The 27,813-nt window shown below is 37.1% G+C and overlaps 1 protein-coding gene, 1 non-coding gene and 2 pseudogenes across 2 annotated transcripts in view; all 4 read left to right on the forward strand.

The window, feature by feature from the left end:
• LOC112400771 (atrial natriuretic peptide-converting enzyme-like) overlaps positions 1-27,813 on the forward strand; it is a gene marked incomplete at its 3' end in the record, with an annotated part of 94,927 nt that overhangs the window by 57,436 nt on the left and 9,678 nt on the right. Inside the window, exon 5 of the mRNA XM_024746697.1 lies at positions 17,396-17,603. Coding sequence (XP_024602465.1) covers positions 17,396-17,603 — 208 coding nt within the window. The remainder of the gene's footprint in view (positions 1-17,395; positions 17,604-27,813) is intronic.
• Positions 2,597-2,709, forward strand: LOC112400810 (uncharacterized; annotated as a pseudogene).
• On the forward strand, positions 3,288-3,400 carry LOC112400807 (uncharacterized; annotated as a pseudogene).
• Positions 23,001-23,105, forward strand: LOC112400811 (U6 spliceosomal RNA). Its single transcript, XR_003003472.1, has one exon. It is a non-coding gene; the product is annotated as a U6 spliceosomal RNA (small nuclear RNA).

Below are 27,813 nucleotides of genomic sequence, written 5' to 3' on the forward strand. Positions count from 1 at the left end.
TTCCAATGGGTTTTTAATCAGTCTTTTGTTCTTCTTCCCCCTTTCCTCTTAATCCATCATATGTTGGAAAAATGTACAACCATTAAAAATGATGTTGTGGAAGAATGCATACTGATATGTAGAAATATTCAAGACCTATTAGTGAATGAATAAGCAGGCTACTAAATATGTACATCGAATATGTACATTGTAATGTTAAATATATTCATGTTATGTTAAGTATATGTGATATATGGTATGAAAGAAAAAAAGCCTAGTGAAATAAGTCAAATTTATTGTGTGCCAAGTATTGTACTATATACCTTACATGAACACCTCATTAAGTAGATCCTGTTAATACCCCCATGGTACAGTAAAGAAATTAATGTTGAGAGAGTTTAAATATCATCTGTAAAGGCAGTGAGTAAGGAAGCTGGAAGTTGTGTTTAGGTCGTTTGACTTCAGTAATGATATATATCCAAATGTTTACAGTGGTTATTTCTGAGTCATAGTACTATAGGTAACTTTTTATATTCTTCTTTGCACTACTGTGTATTTCCCACATCTTTCGCCTTTCACAAGCACCTATGGCCTTGTAATAATATAAATAGCTATTAAAGATTCTAAACAGTACTATGTACAGACTGAATAATGATATCACCATTATAATTGTTTTAACATAAATTTCCACTTCTGCTTACCTCATTTCACAACTAAATTACATAGGCAGTTTTGCATACCTTATAATAATATAAAATCTTAATTACAGTTTACATAGGATATGTAGGCGAGAAATATAGTTTAAAATTCTGAAATCAGAATAATTCAATAATACAATTTAACTTAAATTATATCATTTTCTCTCTTATTTCCTTTGTGCATCCAAGATGTCGGGTTTCTTTCTTTCTTTTTTCAAATTTCAAAATTTGGAGGATACTCTTATTTTTCTCTATGTTTTTGAGGAAGTGAGGCAGTAAGCCCTAGGTTTCTGGTTTCTATAAGAATAAATAGATACTGTAGCCAGAGGTTCTCAACATCCAAAATTTTGAGGCAATTTAATGAAGTGTTTAAACAAAGAAGGCTGTTAAACTCTTTTCAAATATTACGAAAGATTTCAAGTATAAATAATATAATAATCACCATAATTTCTTGCATCCTGCTTCTTCCTTCTGGGTTAAATTCTCTCCTTAATTAAATATACTCCTTGGAAGTTCTTTCAGTGGAGGCTATTCCAGTTTTTATTTGTCTAAAATTATCCTTATTTCACCCTCAATACTATTGTTTAACTAGGTACAGAATTCTAGACTGACAGTCTTTTTTCACTCATCCACTTAAAGCATTTCACATTTTTCTGTACTCATGATGCTATCAGAAATTTTAATGCAAATTTAATTTTTGTTTCCTTGTAGACAACTTGGATTTTGTCTTTGGATGCTTTAAAAATTATTATTTCTTGCCTTTCTGGTTTCATGTAAGGGATATATTGTAGATTTCGTTTTTTTAATTGAAGTATAGTTAATTTATAACATGTTAGTTTCAAGTGTACAGCAGAGTGATTCAGTTCTCTCTCTCTCTCTCTCTCTCTCTCTCTATATATATATATATATATACACACACACATATGATATTTACTCTTTTTCACATTCTTTTCCATTATAGGTTATTATAAGATATTAAATATAGTTCCCTGTGCTATACAGTAGTCCTTGTTGTTTAACTGTTTTATATATAGTAGTGTGTATATGTTAATCTCAAACTCTTAATTTATCTCTTTCCCTCCCACCCCTGCTATCCCCTTTGGTAGCCATAAGTTTTCTATGTCTGTGAGTCTATTTCTGTTTTGTAAATAAGTTCATTTATATCAATTTTTAAAGATTCTACATAGAAGTGATATATGATGTTTGGATTTCTCTGACTTACTTCACTTAATATGATAATCTCTAGGTCCATCTATGTTGCGGCAAATGGCATTATTTCATCCTTTTCAGTGGCTGAGTAATAGTCCATTGTATATATGTATACCACATCTTCTTGTACCGTTCATCTTTTGGTAAACACTTAGGTTGTGTCCACGTCTTGGCTATTGTAAATGGTGCTGCTATGAACATTGGGGTGCATGTACCTTTTTGAATTAGAGTTTTCTCTGGATATATGCCCAGGAGTGGGATTGCTGGATCATACGGCAACTCTATTTTTAGTTTTTAAAGGAACATCCATACTGTTCTCCATAGTGGCTATACCAATTTACATTCTCACCAATGGTATAGGAGGGTTCCCCTTTCTCCACACTCTCTCCAGCATTTATTCTTGTAGATATCTTTTTATATATCTTGTTTAGAAGGTGTGCTTCTTGAACCTGAGGATTCAGATCTTTCTTCAGTTTGGGAGAGTTCTCAGCTATTAATCCTATGAATATATCCCCACTCCTGATTTTCTATTCTCTCTTTCTGGATCTCTAATTACTCTTATGTTGGACATTCTCATCCATCCTCTATAAATCTCTGTGCTGAATTCTGGTGTATTTTCTCAGATTTATTTTTTAATTCTCTAGTTCTCTCTTCAGCAGTATCTAATATTCTGTTTTAATCTATTCACTGAGTTTTAAATTATAATGTTCAGCTTTGTGCAGTGGCAGTATCATAGCCAATGAGGTTTATCCAAGGCATGATTATTGCTAATTAAATTATAATGTTCTTACATATTTTTCATTTTTAGAGGTTCTATTTGGTTTCTTTTTGAATCTTCTAGTTCTTTATTTATAGTGTGACATTTTTTTCAAATGGTTTTAATTACTACCTTAGGGGTGCATGTACCTTTTTGAATTAGAGTTTTCTCTGGATATATGCCCAGGAGTGGGATTGCTGGATCATACGGCAACTCTATTTTTAGTTTTTAAAGGAACATCCATACTGTTCTCCATAGTGGCTATACCAATTTACATTCTCACCAATGGTATAGGAGGGTTCCCCTTTCTCCACACTCTCTCCAGCATTTATTCTTGTAGATATCTTTTTATATATCTTGTTTAGAAGGTGTGCTTCTTGAACCTGAGGATTCAGATCTTTCTTCAGTTTGGGAGAGTTCTCAGCTATTAATCCTATGAATATATCCCCACTCCTGATTTTCTATTCTCTCTTTCTGGATCTCTAATTACTCTTATGTTGGACATTCTCATCCATCCTCTATAAATCTCTGTGCTGAATTCTGGTGTATTTTCTCAGATTTATTTTTTAATTCTCTAGTTCTCTCTTCAGCAGTATCTAATATTCTGTTTTAATCTATTCACTGAGTTTTAAATTATAATGTTCAGCTTTGTGCAGTGGCAGTATCATAGCCAATGAGGTTTATCCAAGGCATGATTATTGCTAATTAAATTATAATGTTCTTACATATTTTTCATTTTTAGAGGTTCTATTTGGTTTCTTTTTGAATCTTCTAGTTCTTTATTTATAGTGTGACATTTTTTTCAAATGGTTTTAATTACTACCTTTTTGTCTTTAGTTATTTTATTCATACTTATTTTTATAGCCTCTGTCAGATTGTTCAATTGTCTGAAGTTCTCAGACTTCAATTATTGCTGCTGGTTGTGACTAATGATTATTATTATTCCTTCCCCTAGTGAATTGTTTTCTGTTTATTTTATGACTTTAGATTATAAACTCTTTTGGATTCAGGGCATGTCACTTAGGACAATTTTGTGTTTGGTTTGACCAGTCACCCCAAGGTATCACTGTCCCAGGGCCAATTTTTATGTTAACTTTTGGCTTGGGGGATTCTTGGATCACATTTGTAGTTGTAAATTCAAACCCATGGGAGTACCAGAGCTGTAGTAAGAAGCGCCCAAAGAAAGATTTTTGTCAAATTAGAGTCTAGGCAGAGTCAGACAAGCTCCCTCATCATATGGCTGAGCTAGTGGAGTTCCTGCTTTTTTTGTGTGTGTGTGGGGCCTCGGTTCCTATTTGTACTTCCTATGGATTCAAAGCCTCATCTCTTTGTTGAGACTGATGACTTCCTCCAAGACAGGGCCATTACAATATCTACTCATGAAATGTTCACCCATGTGCTCTTCATTCCTGTGATGTCATCTCACATACTCACTGCTCTTGTTTTCAGTTCACTGTTGCATTTCTGCAATCTTGAGATTTCCTTTTCTTTACGGAGAGTTCAGCTGTTTACGTAAAAACATTTGTTTTATTTTACCAAAAATTTGTGGAGGTTTATAATGGGTGGGCTTTCAGATTACTTACTTAACAATATTTCAGAATCTTTTCTTTAAAAAAAATCATTTTACACAGAAACTTTTAATCACACACAAAAGTAGAGAGACTAGTACAGTGAATGCCCATGTGCCCTCTTTCACCTTATCAACGTATTATCAGTTTTCTCAGGATCTTTTATAAGGTGTTTTTTTTCTAGTGCCATTTGTAGTAGAGTTTAAACTTGCTCCCATAATTGAGAGTTGGGCTGCTCTCTGTATGGTTTGCACAAAGGAATTTTGATATTAACTAGTTTGTAATTAAAATACTGTACTTCATGGTTTTAGGAAAATCACCTAGAGAAAGCAAAGTCTTTATAGACCAATATGTTAAACCCTATATTAAATATTTAATTCATTATTATTAAAATTCATAATAAAAAATTTCTCAATTATAGGAAAAAATTATAGTGTCTCCAGAAACAGAATTGATTCAACATTGCCCCCTTGTGTCAGGTATTTCTTGCCTTCCATTTCACCTTTCAGATCTCCACCTCCCTAGGTTCACATTATATCTGCCCCATTTGAATCTGGGAAAGCCTTACTCATTTTGACTCTGCTTCTTTGCTGTTCCAACTCTGTACATTCATTTCCATGTTTAAACTTCCTATGTTTCTCTTTTTTGGCTTTTTTGGCCAGAGCCCTCTATTCCAGTTATTTTCATTTCCATCCTAACATGAAAAAGGCAGGGAGTGGAGGTGTTTCACAATTTATATTTTTCAAGGCCAGGTTTCACACACAGTCCTATTTTTTATCATCTGACAAATGTATTGATATTATCTACTATAGTTGGTAACACTTCGGAAGAAACTAGTCCAAAATTTCTTGTTAATATCTTCTTGATAAAGAAGAAAATCTTTAATGCCCAACAAATGTCTTCAGCTTTAATCTGACCAAATTCCCCTAATCGATCCATAGTGAAGATATAATATAGTCATTAATGTTTTTTTTGAGAAACTCTTTATGTATCAAGGACTCAAAATGACCGACTTGTGATGGATTAGCCTTGCTCTGTACACTATAATTTAGAAGCAGGTATAAGGCAGCAAATATTTCAGCACAATAGTTGGAACACTGGCACTAGACCATGATTTCCGTCCTTGCTAACCTTGGGAGAGAAGCGGCTCCTTAGAAGGGCAGAGCATGGGCCCCTCACCAGTCGCGAGTGTGGGCAGTTTCCCTGGAGAAATATGTGACTCTGCAAGTTGGAGGTGAAATGCAGTGTGCAGACACATCTGGTTTCCCAGGAAGAGGCACTCCTTTTGTGCAATGCTTGAATGTGTGGACAAAGCCAGGGTTGCTTGTGTGTTTGGTTATCTCTGCCTCTGACATGTTCAAGTCATATACAAAAACAGAAGTCCTCAGAATCAGAGACCCCAACACTTGTAAACTGATCATCTTTAATTCTTACCAAAAGTTATAGAGAGGTCCTGGGCCTGCTGCTCAAATGTCCCTATGTGGAGAGCTGTAGAGGTTCCTGGAGGGAGGACTCTTCTCTGATGATCAGCCAGCTTCCTAAGCATGCCAACCTGTGCCATTGCACAGAGCCCTGAGCGTAGACGGACTCCATACTCTGTTTAATGTTATGCTGTCACCTTGTTGAAATTATTAGCAATAATATAAATATAAATGTTATGAATGATATAAATAAAATAATATAAAAATAATTTTTTACCAAGGGACCCCTCATTTCCATTTTATCCGGGGTATGCTTAAGTTATGCAGCCTGTTCTACTCCTGGGTTTTTACTGTGATGGGGCCAACTTCATTCTCCTATCTGCCCTTGAACTAAGCACAGTGCCAGGCAATGCCATGAGCTGATTGTCATTGGCCAGTCAGGACCCACACCTGGAGCTGGGGGTAGGGAAGGGCCTCCCAAACTTCATGGCTGCTATTTAGTTAAGGATGGGGAGGTAATGCTGAGGATATAACTAATAAGAACCATTCCACTCCTCCCTCCCTTTTTTTTGTTGAGTGGTTGCTCATGTTTTGCTTTCTAATATTACATTGCCTTGTCATAAGATAAAAGGTATATTTATTAAAAAGAAATAATATGTCACATGCATTCCAAAAGATAGTACTAGAAATTTATTGTAAACATTTCCTTTTGAGGGAATTCCCTGGCGGTCCAGTGGTTAGGACTCTGCACTTCCACTGCAGGGGGCACGGGTTCTATCCCTGGTTGGGGAACTAAGATCCCACATGCTATGGGTGTGGCCAAAAAAAATTTTCCTTTTGAGTGTGTAGAACACACCCTCCTTTACGATCTTATACCCTGTAAAATCTTCCTTTGTAAATTCAGAGAATAAAAAGGTAAATATCAGCTCAACTTGAGGCTGACTTGTTACAGATTTTAATTTTAGTGTATTCTGGGTTAAAAAGTGTTATCTGAGAGAGCATTTTATAAATCTGTTACGAATCACAATACCTAGCTGGTAGAATACAGACCTTAGTATGCAGGTTTGCCCTGTCATTTATTCTTCTGTTACTTAAGTTTTGACTGTTACTAAACCTGAAATGTGATTCGCAATAAAACTACACAGAGCTGGGAAATCCACTGAAATCTCATTATGTTTTTGAACAGCGACGTTTAAAACTACCCACAAGTGAGGTAATGATTTTTACAATGAACTCTGACATCAATGAACATCGTGTACCGCTGAGTAATTTCTTATACTCTCATCATTATAGAATTTATTTGTACCATTCTTGGTATTAAAAAACAAATAATTTTCATATGTATTAAAGTACAGTTTGGCTAAATAAATAAAATAAATTGTATTAAAGTACAATTTGGCTAAATAAAAATAAAATGTGGTCTAATTTCAAGTTCTTATTTTTTAATTTCACAGCATCAAGCCTAGTGCCTTTATTTAATAGAGACTTAAATATTTTCTCAATGAAGAACTAATGTTTTTAAACAATGAGTGTTTTAAAAAATAATACCCAGCATTATTTTATTCTACAAGTAAGCCAAACCAATTGATGAAACCTTGAATTTTGATCCTATATATATAGGAAGAGCGCAGAATGAAAGCTTAATGTCTCTGTCTCAGTTTTCCTACTTACATAACATAGATACAAATCTCTCTCCCATCTAGTTCACGGTTTTGGTGAATCACAAATGAGATAATAATAATAGCAAACACTTTTATAGTTTATCATATGTGCTAATGATAGGCATTTGTAAATACCATTTAATCCTGACACTAACCCCATAACACAGATATTTTTATCTTCATTTTACAGATGAGGAAACTGATAAACAGAGAATTTCAGTAACTTGTCAAAGGCCACATAAATAGAGACAAATAAAGGAGAATTTGAATCAGACTGTGGAACCATCATACTGAGTATGGGAAAGGTGTTTTACAAACTTGAAAGCACCATATAAATTTGAATTATTTTTATTGTTCAATCATTCATAATCGTAAGATAGATAATTATATGGGGACACAATCTAGTTCTTTTAAAATTAATGAAAAATGACTGGTAGATGGAGATGTGACAGCTGAAATGTTACATCTTACTTAGTTCTATGGAATGTGAATAATCAATTTCCAATAAAATATAGGCCTCTCACTGTGTCAAAGCATTGAATTTGTTGAATGAATGAGTTCCATCAAGTTATGAGCGTTTAGCTACCATTTAAACATCTTAGAATCAGGTAGTATGGATGTGTGTATGAACGACAGGAGAGAATGAGATACATACATATATATATATATATATATACACACACACACACACACACACACACACACACACACACACACACACACATATATATATATATATATATATATAGACTGTGAAAGCTTGAAGATTGGCAAAAGACTTCACCAAGAGGCTTGAGGTTGCATTAAAAATGTTAGGTCTGGAATAAATGTAATTGTGTAGAGAACATTAAACCCTAAACCTCATGTTTCTCCTGGCAAGAGTAGCTAGTTCTTACTTAAGTCTGATAATTTACACAGCGTTATCCTTGGTACTCAACGTTTTTGTGCGAGTGTAAGTTAGCAAGACAATGGCTTACCTATGCCTTGTTTATGTCTATAAAGACTTTTTACAAATGTCACAGATGACTCATTAAGAAAGTGTGCCTTTTGTCTCTTTGATTTTCTCTTATGAGAAACAAAATAGTTAATATGTTCTGATTCACAGATGTTTAGAGTTAGTTAAAAAGCCAGGATCTTCATAGAGAGGATCTGTCTGTAACTTTCTGTACCTTCTTATCCTACTGTAACCCCCTTGCGATCTTCCAATGTACACGATATCCTTTTAAATTGGTTTGTCCCAGAAATCCTTCTCGCAAAATGTTACTTTTCGTGTGAGTTATCTAGACTAGAGAATGACCTTCATTATTTCACTCTGCTGACGTAGTCCTGACCTGGGTGGACTCCATAATACAGCCAGGAATAGACACTACGCATTCCCAATCCAATTCGTCCCTCAGTGAGGACGGGTAACCTGTTTTTAATAGCAGATTCAGTGTTTTCTTTGAGAAGGTTTAGTGCTTACTAATCATGGAGAAGCAGCTCTATTGCTTGAATTCAAAGAGATTCATCTAAATATTTTACAATGAATGAAGTAAGTTTACGATGTTTAAAATTAATGGTATCTTGACAGAATGATACAGTAGACAGGAACAGATTATGGGATCAGCATGACTTGATTTTAATTTCAACTCTACAACTTAACATCTATGTAACCTTGAATACTTTCTCACCCTCATTGAGTCTGTCTCAATATCTGTAAAATGTGAAAGAAACCCAGCTTTCTCATAGACTTGTGGGAGGGTTAGATAAAATGCTCTATATAAAATACTTAGCAAACATTCAGCCTAGAAAGTACTCAAGGATTTTTTTCATCTATTTCCTTAGCTTTAAATTGTTTTATTTTACTATAAAACAATAAGTGGAAATGAAATTTAAGATGTGTTTTTTATTAAGAGAGAACTTGAACAGATACTAATGGTTTATTTAGGCTTTTACTGCAAAGTAAGCTTATCTCATCCTATCCTCTCTCTGAATCGTATATTTTTTCTTGCTGGAGACACCAATGCTGTTGAAATATCAGTTGAACATCAGCAGTATGAGGGCTTTGATAAGCTTTTTATCTCTGTTGACAAATTTGATCCTCACAACCTCTCATTCACATCATTATTGCTACTTTACAGATTAGGAGGTTTTAAGACGTTAAGTAATTTCCCCAAGGTCACACAGCCTGGTGGGTGGGACCGAGGCTCAAGGTAGATTTTGGCTTCTGTGTCTCAGTCTTGGAGTAGCTGGCTTTTACTTAACTCTGATAGCTTACAGTGTTTGAGCCTAGTCTTGGCAGCTATAGCCATCATTTTTACCCACACTTTCCTCAGAGCTCTTTGCAGCTCTGGCATAAAGGTGCTCATCAATTCATCTTTCTCCAGCCTTTACAGCTTGTAAGCACAACTTCCTTTTTTTTCTCTACTATGGTGAGGTCTCATGCTAGAAGAATTGAATATGCCTAAGGATAATGGGACACTTGCCTTTTACAGGATCGAAGGGTAATTCCTGCTCTTTTACTTTCAACTACTGCACTATAGTCCAGAGTGGAGTCCAAGATAGAAATCAGTCTGGTGGAGGGAACAGTATGGGATGGTTCCCTATGCTGTGGTGAGTTCTAGGGAACAGATTGTTAAAAACATTTGTAGCAATATTAGCCATCAACATTAGTGCCCTAGGGTCTCATAGATACTGGCTTTTTTCATGTCTAATTCCATCTTGTTCAATAAGAAATCTTGTAGTGAAGACATTGTTCCATTTAATCTCATTCATTCAGTGAATAACTATTGGGTGTATACTCTTTGGTATCCAGTGGTTTCTAGTCACAAGACAAAAGTGTCTACTTGGATGTGGAAGGATACTGAGAATAAACACATAAATAAACAAGATCATAACAGGCAGTCCTATTGTTATAATGAAAACAAATTAGGATCATGTTATAGTGAGGCCCAGGAGTACTTTGAATGGGATGCTTATGGGAACTTTTGCTGTCCCCCGAGAAGGCGGGTTCTCTGAAGCAGGCCTTTCCTGTGGCTTCTTACCCCCGCAGGGCAGCTGAGCTGCTATGATTAATCTAGTGGAGGGAAGGCACTTGCTTCCCTTTGATGTTCTTATTTGATGGCTGTGAATCTGTAGTAAATATGACATGATGACAACTTAAATATTATAATAGGAACAATGAAGACAGGATGCAACAAGCAAAATGCTTGCGCATGAATATGAATTATTGGAAATCAAAAGACTGGCATCTGAATTTTATAATACATATTTGTGCTGCTTGAATATTTGATTCTGGTACATTTCTTTCTTTCTTTTTTTTTTTTTTTTTTTTTTGCGGTACGCGGGCCTCTCACCGCTGTGGCCTCTCCTGCTGTGGAGCACAGGCTCTGGACGCGCAGGCTCAGCAGCCATGGCTCACGGGCCCAGCCGCTCCGCGGCACGTGGGATCCTCCTGGACCAGGGCATTGGCAGGCAGACCCTCAACCACTGCGCCACCAGGGAAGCCCTGGTACATTTCTTAAGGAAGGAGTTCACTTTCAAAACTAATAGTCCTTTGTCCTGTCCTAGTAAGAATAGATTTATTGTGATATTAGTCTCTCCTTAAATAGGCACATCTGCTTCTTTGTTTCTTGCTGAGCAATAGGACTATGACTATGTATATCAATGCCAGACAATATTTATTTGTGTTTGTTTTTTGTCTCCCCTGACTAGACTTTAAGCTCCAAAAGGGCAGGGACTTTGTTTTGCATCATGTCATTTGCTCTGCACCTAGAGCAGTGCCTGACACAGAGTAGGAGCGCAGTAAGTATTTGTTGAATGAGTAGTAAAAAAGACCCCACCTGCCTCCATGGATCTCATGGGGCCCCACTGAGGGTGGTAGAAATTCAGGGGAGGGGCTTCCCTGGTGGCACAGTAGTTAAGAATCAGCCTGCCAATGCAGGAGACACGGGTTCGAGCCCTGGTCCAGGAAGATCCCACATGCCGCAGAGCAACTAAGCCCATGAGCCACAACTACTGAGCCTGCGCTCTAGAGCCTATGAACCGCAATTACTGAGCCCGTGTGCCACAACTACTGAGCCTGCGCTCTAGAGCCCATGAACTACAACTAGTGAGCCCGTGTGCCACAACTGCTGAAGCCCGTGTGCCTAGAGCCCGTGTTCCTCAACAAGAGAAGCCACTGCAGTGAGAAGCCCGTGCACCGCAACGAGGAGTAGCCCCCGCTCGCTGCAACTAGAGAAAGCCCACGCACAGCAGTGAAGACCCAACACAGCCAAAATAAATAAATAAATTTAAAAATAAATAAGTAAAAATAAAATGAGCAGTACTGTGTCACAATAACTTTAACAAAAAAAAGAAAAATTCAGGGGAGACGATGTCTTCAACTATAATGTTTAGATTATGGACACAGCTGTTGATGGAAAGAGACTTGGATTTGGGTTAGGATGACTTGAGTTGAATTTCAGCTTTGACATTATTAGCTGTGTGAATCTTTAACTTTTTTAACTTAAAAATTTTTTTATTGAAGTATAGTTGATTTACAATGTTGTGTTAGTTTCAGATGTACAACAAAGTGATTCAGTTATATATGTGTGTGTGTTTTATATATATATTTTTTCAGGTTCTTTTCCATTACAGATTATTACAAGATATTGAATATAGTTCCCTGTGCCATACAGTAGGTCCTTATTGTTTATCTATTTTATATATAATAGTGTATATATGTTAATCCCAAATGCCTCATTTGTCCCTCCCCACCTTTTCCCCTTTCATAACCATAAGTCTTTTTTCCTGTGTCTGTGAGTCTATTTCTGTTTTGTAAATAAGTTCATTTGTATCAATTTTTTTTTAGATTCCACATGTAAGTGATATCATATATTTATTTTCCTCTGTCTGGCTTACTTCACTTATCATGATAATCTCTAGGTCCATCCATGTTGCTGCAAATGGCATTATTTCATTCTTTTTTTATGGCTGAGTAATTTTCCATTGTATCTATACTACATCCTCTTTATCTATGCCTCTGTTGATGGATATTTAGGTTTAGCTGTGTGCATCTTGTGGGAAATTACTTAACCTTGTTTCCTCAGCTGTGAAACTGAGTAACTTGTGAGGAGGGCAAATGAGCCAATGTATGTGGAAGGGCCAAGAGCAATGCCAGGAGTGTTACAGTTTTACAGTAAACATTGAGGACAAACATATTCAGATAAAAGTGGGAGATATAACCATAAAAGGCTGGGATTTAAACTGTAGAGGTGGGAATAAAAGATATCATCTGGGAAAACAACAACAAAATTTGACAGACCGGATGGCAGAAATGAAAAGGAAAACGTGTGAAGAGGGCCAACCCTGCCATGACTTTCTTCCCAAGCCACTGAAAAGGTCTGTGTACAGAGAACTCTCCTTTACAACCCCATCGAATTCTCAGGATGTGGAAGTAAGACAAATGTAGAAGCCTCCACAAGGAAATCCTGTGAAGCAAATTCATGAGTTAAAATAAGTCAGTTTAGCTAAGTTAGGGCAAACCAACCATGCTCTGTTAAAATATTGCCTCCTGTTATAGTGGAATCTTTACCAGTAGTCCTTCAATTAAGTATGAAATCATATATAGGAAGTCAGAAAGGTTACCAAGTTTTCCTGTTAGGTTATTAGACAAAAGATAGCAAAGTACTTTAGAAAGTTGATATTTCATGATTTTTAATTTAAGAAGATTTTTCCTGTCTAATAACACTATTATCTGTTATAATCATTATGGTTCAGATACTATTTTGCTTTTATTTAAAAATGATTTTTATTTGATTTTAATGGATTTTTAAAAGAACCCATTGTTGAAATAAATTCTGTGTAAGTCAGAAGTTTCTTAATTTTACATTAAAAAAAAGCATATAAGAAACTAATTTCTAACTCCACATTACCTAATTCCAGAAGTAGACAACACAGAATTGATCATAATTTCCAAATGAACATAAGGAAAGCTCTTAAAACAGACCCATCTTTCCTTCCTAATTACTGCATCTAGAAGTATTAGCAATGTGATATGAGTAGATAAAGCCCCAGTTTGATCTAGAAACTACTGAGTCAGATTAAGAAAACAAAACAAAAAATCAAAAACTCATCTTCTCAAATGCAAGCAACATTTTATTTTTCATGTTTAATTTTTTTTCTGAAATTGGGACCTATCTTGTAATCAGTGCATACTCTGAAAATTTGTTATTAAATCGTGCCTTATTAGTAGTGCTGTTTTAGAATTTAAGAGCTAATTAGAATAAATATTTCTGCTTCACCAGAAATCCGTTGAATCAGGAAGCAATTTTGCTCTTCAGATCTGTTTCTAACTTCTCCTCCCCAAGTTCCCCAATTTAAAGTAACTATTATTTAAAAGACACATTATGATGTCTATAGGAACGCTATGGTTAATTACATCTATTGTATTTTTTATACATTCTTATGTAGCAACCCTGACTTCTAATTTCTATTAGACTCAGTAGTAAATTCTCAGGGAAGAAAAACAAACATTCCACCCTTTTCTTTACCCTATGAAAACCAAATTAGAGGGAGCAGCAACAAATGATTCCATTTCCAAAAGTGCCCTTCCCTTTCCCCTCAGAGAAATGACTCTGCCTGGTGCCCAGCATGTAGCTGACTTATGAAAACTCATTTGCCCCTCGTGAGAATGTGCACGAATACAAAACTAGAGTTACGTGTTTCAAAGACAATGGAACATTCTGGGAAAAAAGAATATTTGACACATAGGTTGAGACAGTAGCAATGATAGGAAATGTACACAGTTACTTGAATATAAAAGGCCTGAAATCAAGAGTCTTAAAGAGTAATTCCCTTTTATATTTGTTGGCTGTTAGCAAATTCTCAGCTAAGTTTGTTGAACCTTTCTGCCCAGATTCAAGTTTTTTGGTCATTCTGTGTTACATGCAATTATGATTCTGTCTTTGTAGTAATTTTTCTCAACCACTCGTTAAGTACCCTGTTTTTTTTTTTTAACATCTTTATTGGAGTATAATTGCTTTACAATGTTGTTAGTTTCTGCTGTATAACAAAGTGAATCAGCTATATGTATACATATGTCCCTATATCCCCTCCCTCTTGCGTCTCCCTCCCACCCTCCCTATCCCACCCCTCTAGGTGGACACAAAGCACCAACCTGATCTCCCTGTGCTATGCGGCTGCTTCCCACTAGCTGTCTATTTTAAGTTTGGTAGTGTATATATGTCAATGCTTCTCTCTCAGTTTTTAACCCTTCTGCCAGTCCAGACCTTAGATATCTTTCAACCAGCAAATCAAGTTCTTCCTCTTCATTAAATCTTCCCTGATCGTTCACTCTACAATGAATTCTTACTCTTTTGAATTCCTTTAGCATTTGCTGTGCTACTGACAGCTGCGGTATAGTGGGAAGAATGTTGTCCTAAGAGGTGGAGGACACATGTATCAGTCCTGCTTCTATTACTGACTGGGTGTCTGTCTACAAATCACTTTTTTAAAAAATTAATTAATTAATTAATCTTTGGCTGCACAGGCTTTCTCTAGTGGCTGCGAGCGGGTACACCACAGCTACTCTTCACTGTGGTGCGCGGGCTTATTGTGGTGGCTTCTCTTGTTGCAGAGCACGGGCTCTAGGCACACAGTCTTCAGTAGTTGCAGTGTGTGGGCTCAATAGTTGTGGCTCTCAGGCTCTAGAGCACAGGCTCAGTAGTTGTCGTGCACGGGCTTAGTTGATCTGCGGCATGTGGTATCCTCCTGGACCAGGGATTGAACCCGTGTCCCCTGCATTGGCAGGTGGATTCTTAACCACTGTGCCACCAGGGAAGTCCCTGCAAATCACTTTTTGTCTGTCTCCCTGGCTACCTATTTGTCTACCCATCCCGTCCATCCATCCATCACCTTTCTATCTACCTACATACCTATGAGAGCCTTAGTTTCTTCATTTATAATGAGAGATTATAATCCTAATAAGAGTGGTTTGGAAAACTTTAGAAAACCATTTTATAAATATAAGACATTATTATTTTTGTCCATACCAATTATTTTGAGACATATTTTAAGGTTTCAGACTATTATTTTATCATTTTCTCTTTTCCCAAGGGAATTTGCTATTAGGCAATCTCTTTTGTGCAACTCACACTGCCATGAACATAGTATAGCCAACCAAAATATGATTTTCCTCATTATCATGTATTTTTCAAATGCTCTCTCGGTGTTGTGTTTTCTTTGCCTCGGTGGGGTAAATGAGCCTTTTGGTCATCTCACCAAATATGGTTTATAATCAAGTGTATAAACCCCAAAGCTGATGACCCCTAAAGAAAATAATGCAATGTAAAATGAATGATAATGTGATCAGAATACATGGTATATTATCTATGAATTTAAATACAGACTATGTGATATATCACTATATGCTTTTTAGCCTCTTCCTTTCATGGGCCATTAGGAATTAACTTCTTAAAGAACTGTTTTTAACATCATAACCCCCTTTGCATTAGCTTAAGGTGGCTCCAAATGGAAATTTCTCAGAAAGCATAGGTTTGAAGATCTGGAATTTCCACATAATAGCTGTGCACTCCTGGGCAGATGTCTTAGGGTTTCTGATATTGAATTTCCTCATGTGTAATATAGATATGATATCACTTTACTGGGTTGTGAAAATGAGATAATTCTGAACTAGGAGATCTGAGTACCTGTTGTGGTGCCTGGCACAAGCTTGATTTGTAATAAATGTTTTCTTGATACTGAATTCTTCGTGAATGATTTCATATTTTTGTTGGAGATAAATTTACTCTTAGCTCCTCTAAGCAAGCTTTTCTGTTTATAGCACAATACATATAACTGTGTCATTTTGAAGTCCACTCTATACCTTCTTCCAGCCTCTAATGCTTCTCAAACTGAAATGCATTTTAACTTCCCTCCTAAAAGATTTGAGTGTCATACTTGTGAAACTTGCCCGAAACTCCCCACCTCGGCCCTCATGCAAAGCTGAATTCATGTTTATGTCTATCTGTGTTCTATATACAGATTTTAATCTGGATTTTTCTTCTTCTCTGATTCTTTTATTTCCCATTTTGTATTATGAGTTTGATGAGGTCCAAAAAAATGTCGTGCCCTTAAGTTTTTGGCCAACCATGCAAATTTATGGCATGAAGGAGAAGGAAAGGCCATGGAGGTGGTAATGCTCGGGAGAGCCAGCTTGGAATAAAATGAGGCCAGAGTCTCTGAGCTGACCCTAAACATGGACAGGATTGGAAATCCTTGAATAATCATGTATTTTTAAAAACAGGATCATGGTATACAAATTGTTTTGTGATTTGCAGTTTTTATTTATTATAAGCCTCATTCTAGGTGATTAATAGTCTTCTAAAGCATCTTTAATGTAGCTGAGCATTCTGTTGTTTGTTCCATAATATTTTAAACCAGTTCCCTTTGTTGAATGTTTAGGTGATTGCTATCTTTTAAAAAGTATAAACTGTGCAGAGATGAAGATCCCTGTAGATAAATCCATGTGTACAACCATGATTAATTCCTTATACATTTTTAGAAATATTACAGTGTCAAAGGCTATGCATGTTTAAAATATTTTTTTTGATACATATTGCCCTGCCCAGCTGTGATCCAGAATAGTGATTGCCCATTGACTATGTGTGAGAGTGTATTTTTCCACACATTTTCCCAGCACACAGATGCTATCCCTTTATGAGTATTGGCAGCTTGGTTTCATGACCACACACACATATACACACACACACACACACACACTTTTTTCTTGCTTTTTAAAAAATTTATTTTTATACAATTTTTAAAGGTTACACTCCATTTATAGTTACTATAAAATATTGGTTATATTCCCCGTATTATACAATACAGACGTGGTGTATATATATATATACACCACATCTTTATTCATTCATCTGTTGATGGACACTTAGGTTGCTTCCATATCTTGGCAATTATAAATAATGCTGCTATGTATGTATGTGCCTTACTGTATATCTATAATCATTCTGACTTACAGAATATATTTTATTGTATGAGCACATTAGTCTGTCATATCAAATGAGTTTATAAACATATAATTCTGATGTGTCTTTTCCTAAACATAATTGTCTTGCCTTCTCAGGTGCCTGCATGAATATCACTCACAGCCAGTGTCAGATGCTGCCCTACCACACCACGCTGACACCTCTCCTCTCTATTGTCAAAAACATGGAAATGGAGAAGTTCCTCAAGTTCTTCATGTACCTCCATCGCCTTGGTTGCTATCAACATATCATGCTTTTTGGCTGCAGCCTTGCCTTCCCCGAGTGCATCGGTGATGGTGATGACAGGTATTTTGGAATGAAAAGCATTCAGTGATAAGAGTCAGTGGTAGCAGAAGTGTCTGAGAAGAACAAAATCATCCCGAGCTACCCCCTTTTGTTTTGGTTGTTGTTAAAGGAAAAAAAAAAATCCCAGACCAGTTGTAATCCTTTTGAAGTAGACATTTTTGGGAAATCTGGGATAATTTTATTTATGGGAAGAAATCATTCAGGCTATTAGATGGAGGCTATCAGCTGGGGTAGTCAGTAGCTGTTTCGCTGAGGGTCTGGTAGAAGACAGCACACTCCAAGGGCGATGGAAAAGATGTTTTTGAAGAGACGATATATGGCGGTGTGGGCAGGGTTAAGAGAACAAGTAAGGATGAGAGGCACCAGGGTCTCATGATAATGCGATGCAGTTCCACTACTCAAGACTTGAAAGAGGCAAAGAGCAGGCAGACCTGGAAAAAGCTGTAGTTGTGGGCAGGGGGTCTCCCGACAAGCCAAGTTCTGTGACTCGAGACAGAGGGACACAGCCACTGCCAGCCCTTCAGTCCTGCAGGGAGAGAGAAGAAGGAATAGATGCCCTGACCTCACTCTCCTCTTGCCCTCTCCTCTGCCAGGGCCTCCTACCGACTGAACTCACCCACAACAATTGGGCAAGGGTGAGCAATTGATATGAGTGCAGTAGATGAGCTCCAAAATCTCATCCCAATATCATCAGTTCAGAAGTCCCAAATCTCATCTAAATCAGGTACGGGTGAGATGCTGGGTGATTCTTACGGTCCACACTGGAGCCCAGAGCAGGGTGAGGAGGGTGAAGGGTAGATGCAGAGCGACAGAGACTGTCCAGCACAATATCGAATAGGATTAGAAAGAATTTTCTTTTTTGGGAGGGTGGGGGAGAACATGTGAGTCGGTGTACTTGTGTATGTGTCTTGTAAGCTCATTTCTTTTTTTTTTTAAATTGAGGTATAATTGACATGTAACATTATATTAGTCTCAGGTGTACAACCTAAAGATACAATGTATGTGTATATTGTGAAGTGATCACTACAATAGGTCTAGTTAACATCCATCACCACACAGTTACAAATTTTTTTTCTTGTGATGAGAACTTTTGAGATCTGCTCTCTTAACTTTCAAATATACAATACGGTATTTTTTTTTTTTTTTTTTTTTTTTTTTTTTTTGCCATACATGGGCCTCTGACCGCTGTGGCCTCTCCCGTTGCGGAGCACAGGCTCCGGACGCGCAGGCTCAGCGGCCATGGCTCACGGGCCCAGCCGCTCCGCGGCATGTGGGATCTTCCCAGACCGGGGCACCAACCCGTGTCCCCTGCATTGGCAGGTGGACTCCCAACCACTGCGCCACCAGGGAAGCCCAACAATATGGTATTATTAACCATAGTCACCATGCTGTACATTACATCTCCATGACTTATTTATTTTATAACTGGAAGTTTGTACCTTTGAACGCATTCCCACCTTTTTGAAATAATACAATGTCAATATTATATTATATTGAAATAATGTAATTTCAATATTATATTATATTGAAGTAATAATTTTCAGTGAGAGTAAATCAATAAAAGTATGTTATGGAATATCTGAATTAGTAAGTATACAGTTTTTTAAAATTTCAAAGCACTGTTAAGTACATAATCATATATAACATCAATTATTTTCTGAATTAAAATGTTAGAAAGTTTTCAGAGTAGTAATGAGAAAATGAATTGCATTTTTAAGTGCAGATAGGTTCCATGTTATTTGTACTAATTTAATGTACAAAGAAAGTTTTGAATAGACAAAGGTTTTTATTATTATTTTTAACATCTTTATTGGAGTATAATTGCTTTACAATGGTGTGTTCGTTTCTGCTTTATAACAAAGTGAATCAGTTATACGTATACATATGTTCCCATATCTCTTCCCTCCTGCCTCTCCCTCCCTCCCACCCTCACTATCCCACCCCTCCAGGTGGTCACAAAGCACCGAGCTGATCTCCCTGTGCTACGCGGCTGCTTCCCACTAGCTATCTATTTTACATTTGGTAGTGTATATATGTCCATGGCACTCTCTCACTTTGTCCCAGCTTACCCTTCGCCCTCCCGGTATCCTCATGTCCATTCTCTAGTAGGTCTGCATCTTTATTCCCGTCTTGCCCCTAGGTTCTTCATGACCTTTTTTTTTTTTTTTTAGATTCCATATATATGTGTTAGCATACAGTATTTGTTTTTCTCTTTCTGACTTACTTCACTATCATCTCACACTGGTCAGAATGGCCATCATCAAAAACTCTACAAACAATAAATGCTGGAGAGGGTGTGGAGAAAAGGGAACCCTCTTGCACTGTTGGTGGGAATGTAAATTGATACAGCCACTATGGAGAACAGTATGGAGGTTCCTTAAAAAACTAAAAATAGAACTGCCATATGACCCAGCAATCCCACTACTGGGCATATACCCTGAGAAAACCATAATTCAAAAAGAGTCATCTACCACAATGTTCATTGCAGCTGTATTTACAATAGCCAGGACATGGAAGCAACCTGAGTGTCCATCGACAGATGAATGGATAAAGAAGATGTGGCACATATATACAATGGACTATTACTCAGCCATAAAAAGAAACGAAATTGAGTTATTTGTAGTGTGGTGGATGGACCTAGAGAAGGTTTTTATTATTTTAACTGGAAAAAACCTACATTGCTGTAAAATAAAAACTGAGTAGAAAAGAAACAATAGATTCTGAATTATAGAAGTAAGTATAGAAGCACTATTAACAGACACCACATTCAGGAAAATGTTTCCCCTGAAAGAATCATTTGCAGAGCGTACTTTCATGGTAAAGAGAGAAACTCTGTTAGATCTTTCCAAAGAGTCAAACTATGGCATGGTAGTAGAGAGGCCCTTTATGTTCCTAGAACAGTGGCATTATAGCGTGGTGATTGTCTTAATTTTCTAGGGCGGCCGTAACAAATTACTACAAGCTGGGTGGCTTAAACAGAAATTTATTCTCTCACAGTTCTAGAAGCTAGAAGTCCAAAGTCTGGTGGGGACTGTGCCAGGGGTCCCGGGGAGAGGCTCACTTCCTTTCTTTGCCAGTTTCCTCCCAGTGGTTTCAATCACTCTTGACTTATGGCCACATCACTCCAGTCTCTGCCTCGATCTTCACATGGCCTTCTTGTCTGTGTGCGTCTGCTCTTGTGAGGACACTTGTCAGTGGATTTAGGGCCCATCCAGATAACCCAAGATGATCTCATCATCACAAGGTCTTTAACTTAATTACAGCCACAAAGACCATTTTTCCAAATAAGGTCACATTCACAGGTTCCCGAGGTTAGGACATGGACATGTCTTTTGGGGGTCGCCATTCAATACACAGGCTCTGGAGCTGCGTGTCTCAGCCCACTCATCTGTAAAATGGAGATAATCATTGTGCTTTACAAAGTTCACGTGAGGATTAAATGACAGTGCAGGGGTTTTTATGAAGAGCTCAGTAAATGTCAGCAATAGCTATCAGTGAATTGGAAAGGAGGGGCAATACTAATGACATTGAGAGCACAGAGTATTTCTAACATATGCTAAATATTGAAGGATTCTGGAAAAAATGTAGGATACTACGTGGATTAAAAGAAAATTAGGTAGAATACTTAAGGCTGCTGGAGTTGGATTCCATTTCTCCCTAATTTCAAACAATTTCACTTACATCTCTTGCTTTAATTTCTCTATGGACTCAGGAGTGTGTATATATACTTATATAAATTTATATACTTATATAAAAGAGTTTCTCTCTTTAACATGAAAGTTCTCTCTTTACCATGAAATTTATATATACTGATATAAATGTCATATAAGACAATGAAAGAGAGTGCATTCAGCCTCCAGGGGACTCTTAACTCATTTTGATCATCCTTTTTCTGATAATTCAATCTCTACTCTCAGCTAAATCAGTTGTAAAATTCTAGTTAAGCTGCCCAGAGTCTTCAGGGTACTTTTAGGTAAAAATTGTTTTTCTCCTGACCTGGTTCATCCTGAGAAATGCTCTCATAGGAGAGTTTTCCATTTTCTGTTATAGTGGGTAATAATTTATAGTCAATTTTCAGGTATCCTTCAGGGACTTGTCCTACATTTTATTACATTCATTATTATATTTAATTTTATGATTGTACTTTCAGACCAGTGCTTCCTGCTTTCATTTAGCATGTGCATGAGACCTGCAAGCTAAATTTAATAAGTAAAATAAGTTCAGAAAGGTAAAATGTATTGTAGAAAATAATTCTTATATTTTTATATATCAAACATTTTTTCTTATATTTCACTATTTTGGATTATTTGTTCTACTCATTTTCTCTACTACTCTACTATTCGAATAATAGAGAATTGCTTATATTCCATCCTAGAGAAAATAGGTACTTAATAACATTTAGACTTTAATTTAAAAAGATAGAGTGGGATGTATAAGTAGTATGGTTTTTAACCTGTCCCTTTGAGACCTCAACTGTACTCAACTATATTATATAACAATGAACTTTAACAGTTTAATTAAACAGTTTCGTTAAGTGTTTCATTTATTAAAAAATAAGTGTGTGTATCATGGACTATAATACAGGATAATTAAAGGATATCTTATAATATAGGATAATCCATAACTATATTGATTCAATGAAATATATCTCAAAATATAGAGATTTGACTGATAAACAATTCAGGTAGCCCTAAAAATATGTGGGTTAGAAGGAATAGCTTAAAAATATCAGCATGTAGGTAGAGAGAGATGAACAATTCCTAGGCCAGGAGAATAACAGATGTTTCTGGATGACTTTTTTTTTTTTTTTTGCGGTACGTGGGCCTCTCACTGTTGTGGCCTCTTCCGTTGCGGAGCACAGGCTCCGGACGCGCAGGCTCAGCGTCCATGGCTCACGGGCCCAGCCGCTCCGCGGCATGTGGGATCTTCCCAGACCGGGGCACGAACCCGTGTTCCCTGTATTGGCAGGCGGACTCTCAACCACTGCGCCATCAGGGAAGCCCCTGGATGACTTTTTGATACACTTAAAATCTCTGTGTTTGGAAGAGGAAGCAAACATTGCAGCCATATGCTTTTGATATGTAGCTATCACCTTTTCCCTCTGGGTTGACATAATAGGTCTATGAATTTATCAAAGCTGAAGCAGGGTTAGCTGGCCTGAGAGGTCCCGCCTTGGCTTTGCTTCTGGAAGACACCCAGGAGAGATTGCTGATCATCATCACCCTACTCACATCCTCTAATACTTTGCAGAGAAACTTTGCTCGTGAAATAAATCATTAACATTTAAAAATGGATGTGTTTTCTATTGGTTTTTTTCCTCTGGAGTGTTGATTTGCCCCTAGGTGCTTAGCAGATATTCTTAACATCTGTAGACATGAAGTAAAAAATTCTTATCTAGTGCTTGCTTTGGGAGCATGTATACTAAATTGGAACAATACAGTGAAGATTAGCGTGGTTCCAATGCAAGGTGACATGCAGATTTGTGAAGTGTTCCATATTTTTTGATTTTTGACTAAGATAACTCATATTAAAGCATTTAGCACAATACCTGGATCATCACGTCCTGATCAAAGTTTAGCTGATACATCTATTTTGGGTCAATATTTCTCATGCAGGACCTAATTGAACTTGTCCAAAAAAAAGATGAGATGTGTCAGGTTCTGCTATCCACTTTTTAGTCAAGAAAATAGATAAATTATCTGAAAAACATTCTTTATCTAGCTAAATGACTAGAGATTAAAGATTATATCTCAAACCTGGGATCTACCGGACAGTTTTCTGTCATGTACTCAATCCCTATAGGATTGTGGAAGAGGTTGAGTGAGGTTCTTCAAATGAACTTCTTCAAAAGCACTATACTTTTCCCCAAATAAATATGTTCACTGGAGACTAGAGAAATTAATCTGGTAAATGCAGAGAATGCACTTGAAAATTTGGGGGGCAGATGAAACCTGATTCAAACCACAGCTCTGCCAATTGCCAATTATAAGACCTTGGGCACTTCAGTTGGCCTTCCTGACCTTCAGTTTCCTCATCTGTTTAATGAAAGTGATAATACCCACTTCATAGTGGGTTTGTTTGTGTGTATTAAACAGAATGATTTATACAGTGCTCATATATGCTCTGCAGTCTCTAGCACACAGTAACTTCTCCATAAGTAGTATTGTTATAAACAATAAGTAAATTATTATTAAATATAAATAGTACTGTTATTGATATGGTAGTCAAAGATGGTGTGTGAGTTTCTGGGAGAGTATAAACTTCATCACCTCTTTCAGAGATGCAAGATTTGCATATTTTTCTCATTCTTTTCATCTTCTAATCCATTTTCCACTTAGCTGTCAACATTATGATTTAAAAACACAGTTAGCACTGCCGTACGTTATTACATAAAAGTTGTTAAAGAGAGTAGATCCTAAGAATTCTCATCACAAGGAAAAATATTTTTTTCTATTTCTTTAATTTTGTATCTGTATGAGATGATGGATATTTGCTAAATCTATTGTGGTCATCATTAGCTGTACATCCTAAACTTACACAGTGCTGTATGTCAGTTATGTCTAAATAAAACTGAAAGGGAAAAAAAATAAAAGCACAAATTAGATGATGTCATTCCCCTGCCTCTACCCATTCAAGGGCTTTCTCTTAGACTTAGATTGTAAGCTGAACTTTTTGCCATGGCTTTTGAAGCCTTCCTTGCTTCTCTGGTGTCATCAACCCTGCCACAGCCGCATTGACCTTTCTCAAAACTGCCCACCTTTCCCCAGCTTCCTTTTCACATGCTGCTCCTTTGCCAGGATGGATCTATCCCCTTGATCTGTGCCCTCTGTTCAAAAGACATCTCTGTGGAGAAATCTTCTCTGATCACCCTCGGTAGTTCTGTTATCTTACACTGCAACAAGGCTATGTCCCTTTGTGCTTGTCTGTCTTACTTTATAAGCACCACAGTGGCAGAGAACTTACTGACTTTGCACACTGTTGTATACCCAGTGTTCAGAGCAGTGCCCAACACATAGTAGGTGCTCAATAAATATTTGTTGGAATAAATGGATCAATAAATAAACTCTTCCATTAGGGAGCTCCCCTAAATGTCTAGGTAAATGGGAGTTCAAAATCCATTGATAATGGTTGTGCATTGCTTTGTATAATTGATATGTTCCTGAAAACTCATGCACAAATCAAATTCTACATGTGTGTTAAATAATTACAACTTTAAATTGAGTTGGATGGTATTCCCAGAGATGATTTAACTTCCTTCTGAGTGAGCATCAGTTGGCAGAACAACCAGCTAAAGTACATTAACTTGTTCTTGTTCATTTCTGTCAAAATCCTGGATCTAATAGAGGAGGAAACACTAGATTGTTCTTGAGGATTGGCTTGGTGGATCAGTGCTTTCTTTTTAATACAGACTCATATACATCAGTTAAAAAGACTTTAGGTCAACTCTAGTTGAAAATCTTAGATGTAAGGTTCATGTACAGAACAGAAACAAAACAGTGATAAACATGTTTAAAGAAAAATGACCAGGATAGTGGTTCAGAATCTGTTCATGTGAAGAATAGTTGGGGGACCTGGAGATGTGAGGCCCTGAGGGTGCACAATGGCCACCTTCCAATCTCCTGGGCCACGACTGGAAGAGGGAGCACACTTTTTCTCTATGCTTCCACAGGGCAAAGATGGAACCAGGAACTGAAAGTCATAGAGAAGTAGATTCTAACTTAACTAAAGTGAGAACTTTATGGATACTAAAGTTGTATATATATGGAAATGTTGTCTCAGGAAATGGTGAGTTGTTATCACTAGAGATATTTAAACTGACTGGTGAGAACTTAGTGGAGAAACTGTGACAAGGAGTCCAGCATCTTATGGTCAATTAGTTTCCCATAGGTTAAGGGGCAGGTTCACTCATGGCCCATGGCCCTGATTAAAGGAGCTCTAAAAACTTATGAAAAAAGAAGAAAATTAAATCTACCATAACTTTTCTCAGGGACACTTTTATATTTGCTTTGGGAATAATAGAGAATCTAGTTGGGGGCCTTGGGCAGGGTTGTGTTGACACTCCCATGGATCCAGTAGCAGCAAGGAGTCATCTAACTGCCTTCAGAAACGATGGGCCCAGTTATCTGCAGGACTTCTGTTTTGCCCAGCGGGGCTTGCAAATTGGGACCCTGCCAGCCAAAGCCCTCTTTTTCTCTGTTGCAGCTGTCAGGTTCTCACCTAAATAAATGTTAAACAAATATTTACAGTGTGTCACCTTGGGGAAATGTTATCTTATCTGCTGGGAACACCTGTGTGCCTTGGCTTTTGCTCAGAGTTGAAAGGTTCATGGTAGAAAATAGAATTTTTGACTCAAATAGAATTTTTGACTCTAGGTATTAAGATCAGCTTGCTTTCAGCATGAATTCTGTGTTTTGCTCCTAAAATCAAGATTGGAATTCTGCTGTGTTGCTATCTTCTATTCACCTTGTGTTCACCTTTTAAGCTTTTGGTTTTGCTAAAATCCTGTTAGGTAAATAAAGGTTCTAGGCATACTTTTTTTTTTTTTTTTTTTTTTTTTTTTTTTTTCCCTTTTTTTTTTTTTTTTTTTTTTTTTTAAAAATTTTTTTCCCTTAAATTCCATATATATGTGTTAGCATACGGTATTTGTCTTTTTCTTTCTGACTTACTTCACTCTGTATGACAGACTCTAGTTCTATCCATCTCATTACAAATAGCTCAATTTCATTTAGGCATACTTTTGTTTCAGCCACTCGAGAGGAAGAAAAAGAATGTTGACAGAAACAAGAGGTATTTAAAATTCCTTTTTCTGGGAGGCACAGTTTGTTCATTTCTTATCAAGGTCCTAGGCTTCCTTTTTAGAAGCAGCAGAGTTGCCTAGAAAAATGACCCCATATTCTAGTTACCATTATTCAAAGTTAGAGTAAAATTTGCCTGTCATTTCAAATATACAGATGATACGGTTTTCCTGTTCTAACTCCAACTTATTACTGAAGATGGCCAGATTACTGAGATGGCCTCTAGGTGAACAATCAAGATGGCATCAAAGTTGATACAGGGGACTTCCCTGGTGGCGCAGTGGTTGAGAGTCTGCCTGCCGATGCAGGGGACACGGGTTCATGCCCCGGTCTGGGAAGATCCCACATGCTGCGGAGCGGCTGGGCCCGTGAGCCATGGCTGCTGAGCCTGCGTGTCCGGAGCCTGTGCTCCACAAAGGGAGAGGCCACAACAGTGAGAGGCCCGGGTACTGCCAAAAAAAAAAGAAGTTGATACAGGAATGATTTTTTCAAAAATATTTGCTATACCAGAATTACAAAACCTCTTCCCCACCATTCAGTTTATTTTCAATATTTCTACTACTGCACACCATTATATTACTATACCACTTTTGAGTTGAATTTTACTGATAATCTTTTAGTAAAAAGTATCAAATTTTTCTGCTTATAAAATTTACTGTATTCTTTTTTTATTAACATCTTTATTGGAGTATAATTGCTTTACAATGGTGTGTTAGTTTCTGCTTTATAACAAAGTGAATCAGCTATACATATACATATATCCCCATATCTCCTTGCGTCTCCCTCCCTCCCTCCCTATCCCACCCCTCTAAGTGGTCACAAAGCACCGAGCTGATCTCCCTGTGCTATGCAGCTGCTTCCCACTAGCTATCTATTTTACATTTGGTAGTGTATGTATGTCCATACTACTCTCTCACTGTGTCCCAGCTTCCCTTTCCCCGTGTCCTCAAGTCCATTCTCTATGTCTGCGTCTTTATTCTTGTCCTGGCCCTAGGTTCTTCAGAACCTTTCTCCTTTTAGATTCCATATATATGTGTTAGCATATGGTATTTGTTTTTGTCTTTCTGATTTACTTCACTCTGTATGACAGACTCTAGGTCCATCCACCTCACTACAAATAACTCAATTTCGTTTCTTTTTATGGCTGAGTAATATTCCATAAATTATTTGTAGTGAGGTGGATGGACCTAGAGTCTGTCATACAGAGTGAAGTAAGTCAGAAAAACTAAAAAAAATACTGTACGCTAACGCTAACACATATATATGGAATCTAAGCAAAAAAAAAAAAAAAGTCATGAAGAACGTGGGGCAAGACGGGAATAAAGACACAGACCTACTAGAGAATGGACTTGAGGATATGGGGAGGGGGAAGGGTAAGCTGGGAGAAAGTGAGAGAGTGGCATGGACATATATAC

The sequence above is a fragment of the Neophocaena asiaeorientalis genome, unplaced genomic scaffold (assembly GCF_003031525.2).
Source record: "Neophocaena asiaeorientalis asiaeorientalis breed wild unplaced genomic scaffold, Neophocaena_asiaeorientalis_V1.1 scaffold19, whole genome shotgun sequence".
Taxonomy (NCBI): domain Eukaryota; kingdom Metazoa; phylum Chordata; class Mammalia; order Artiodactyla; family Phocoenidae; genus Neophocaena; species Neophocaena asiaeorientalis.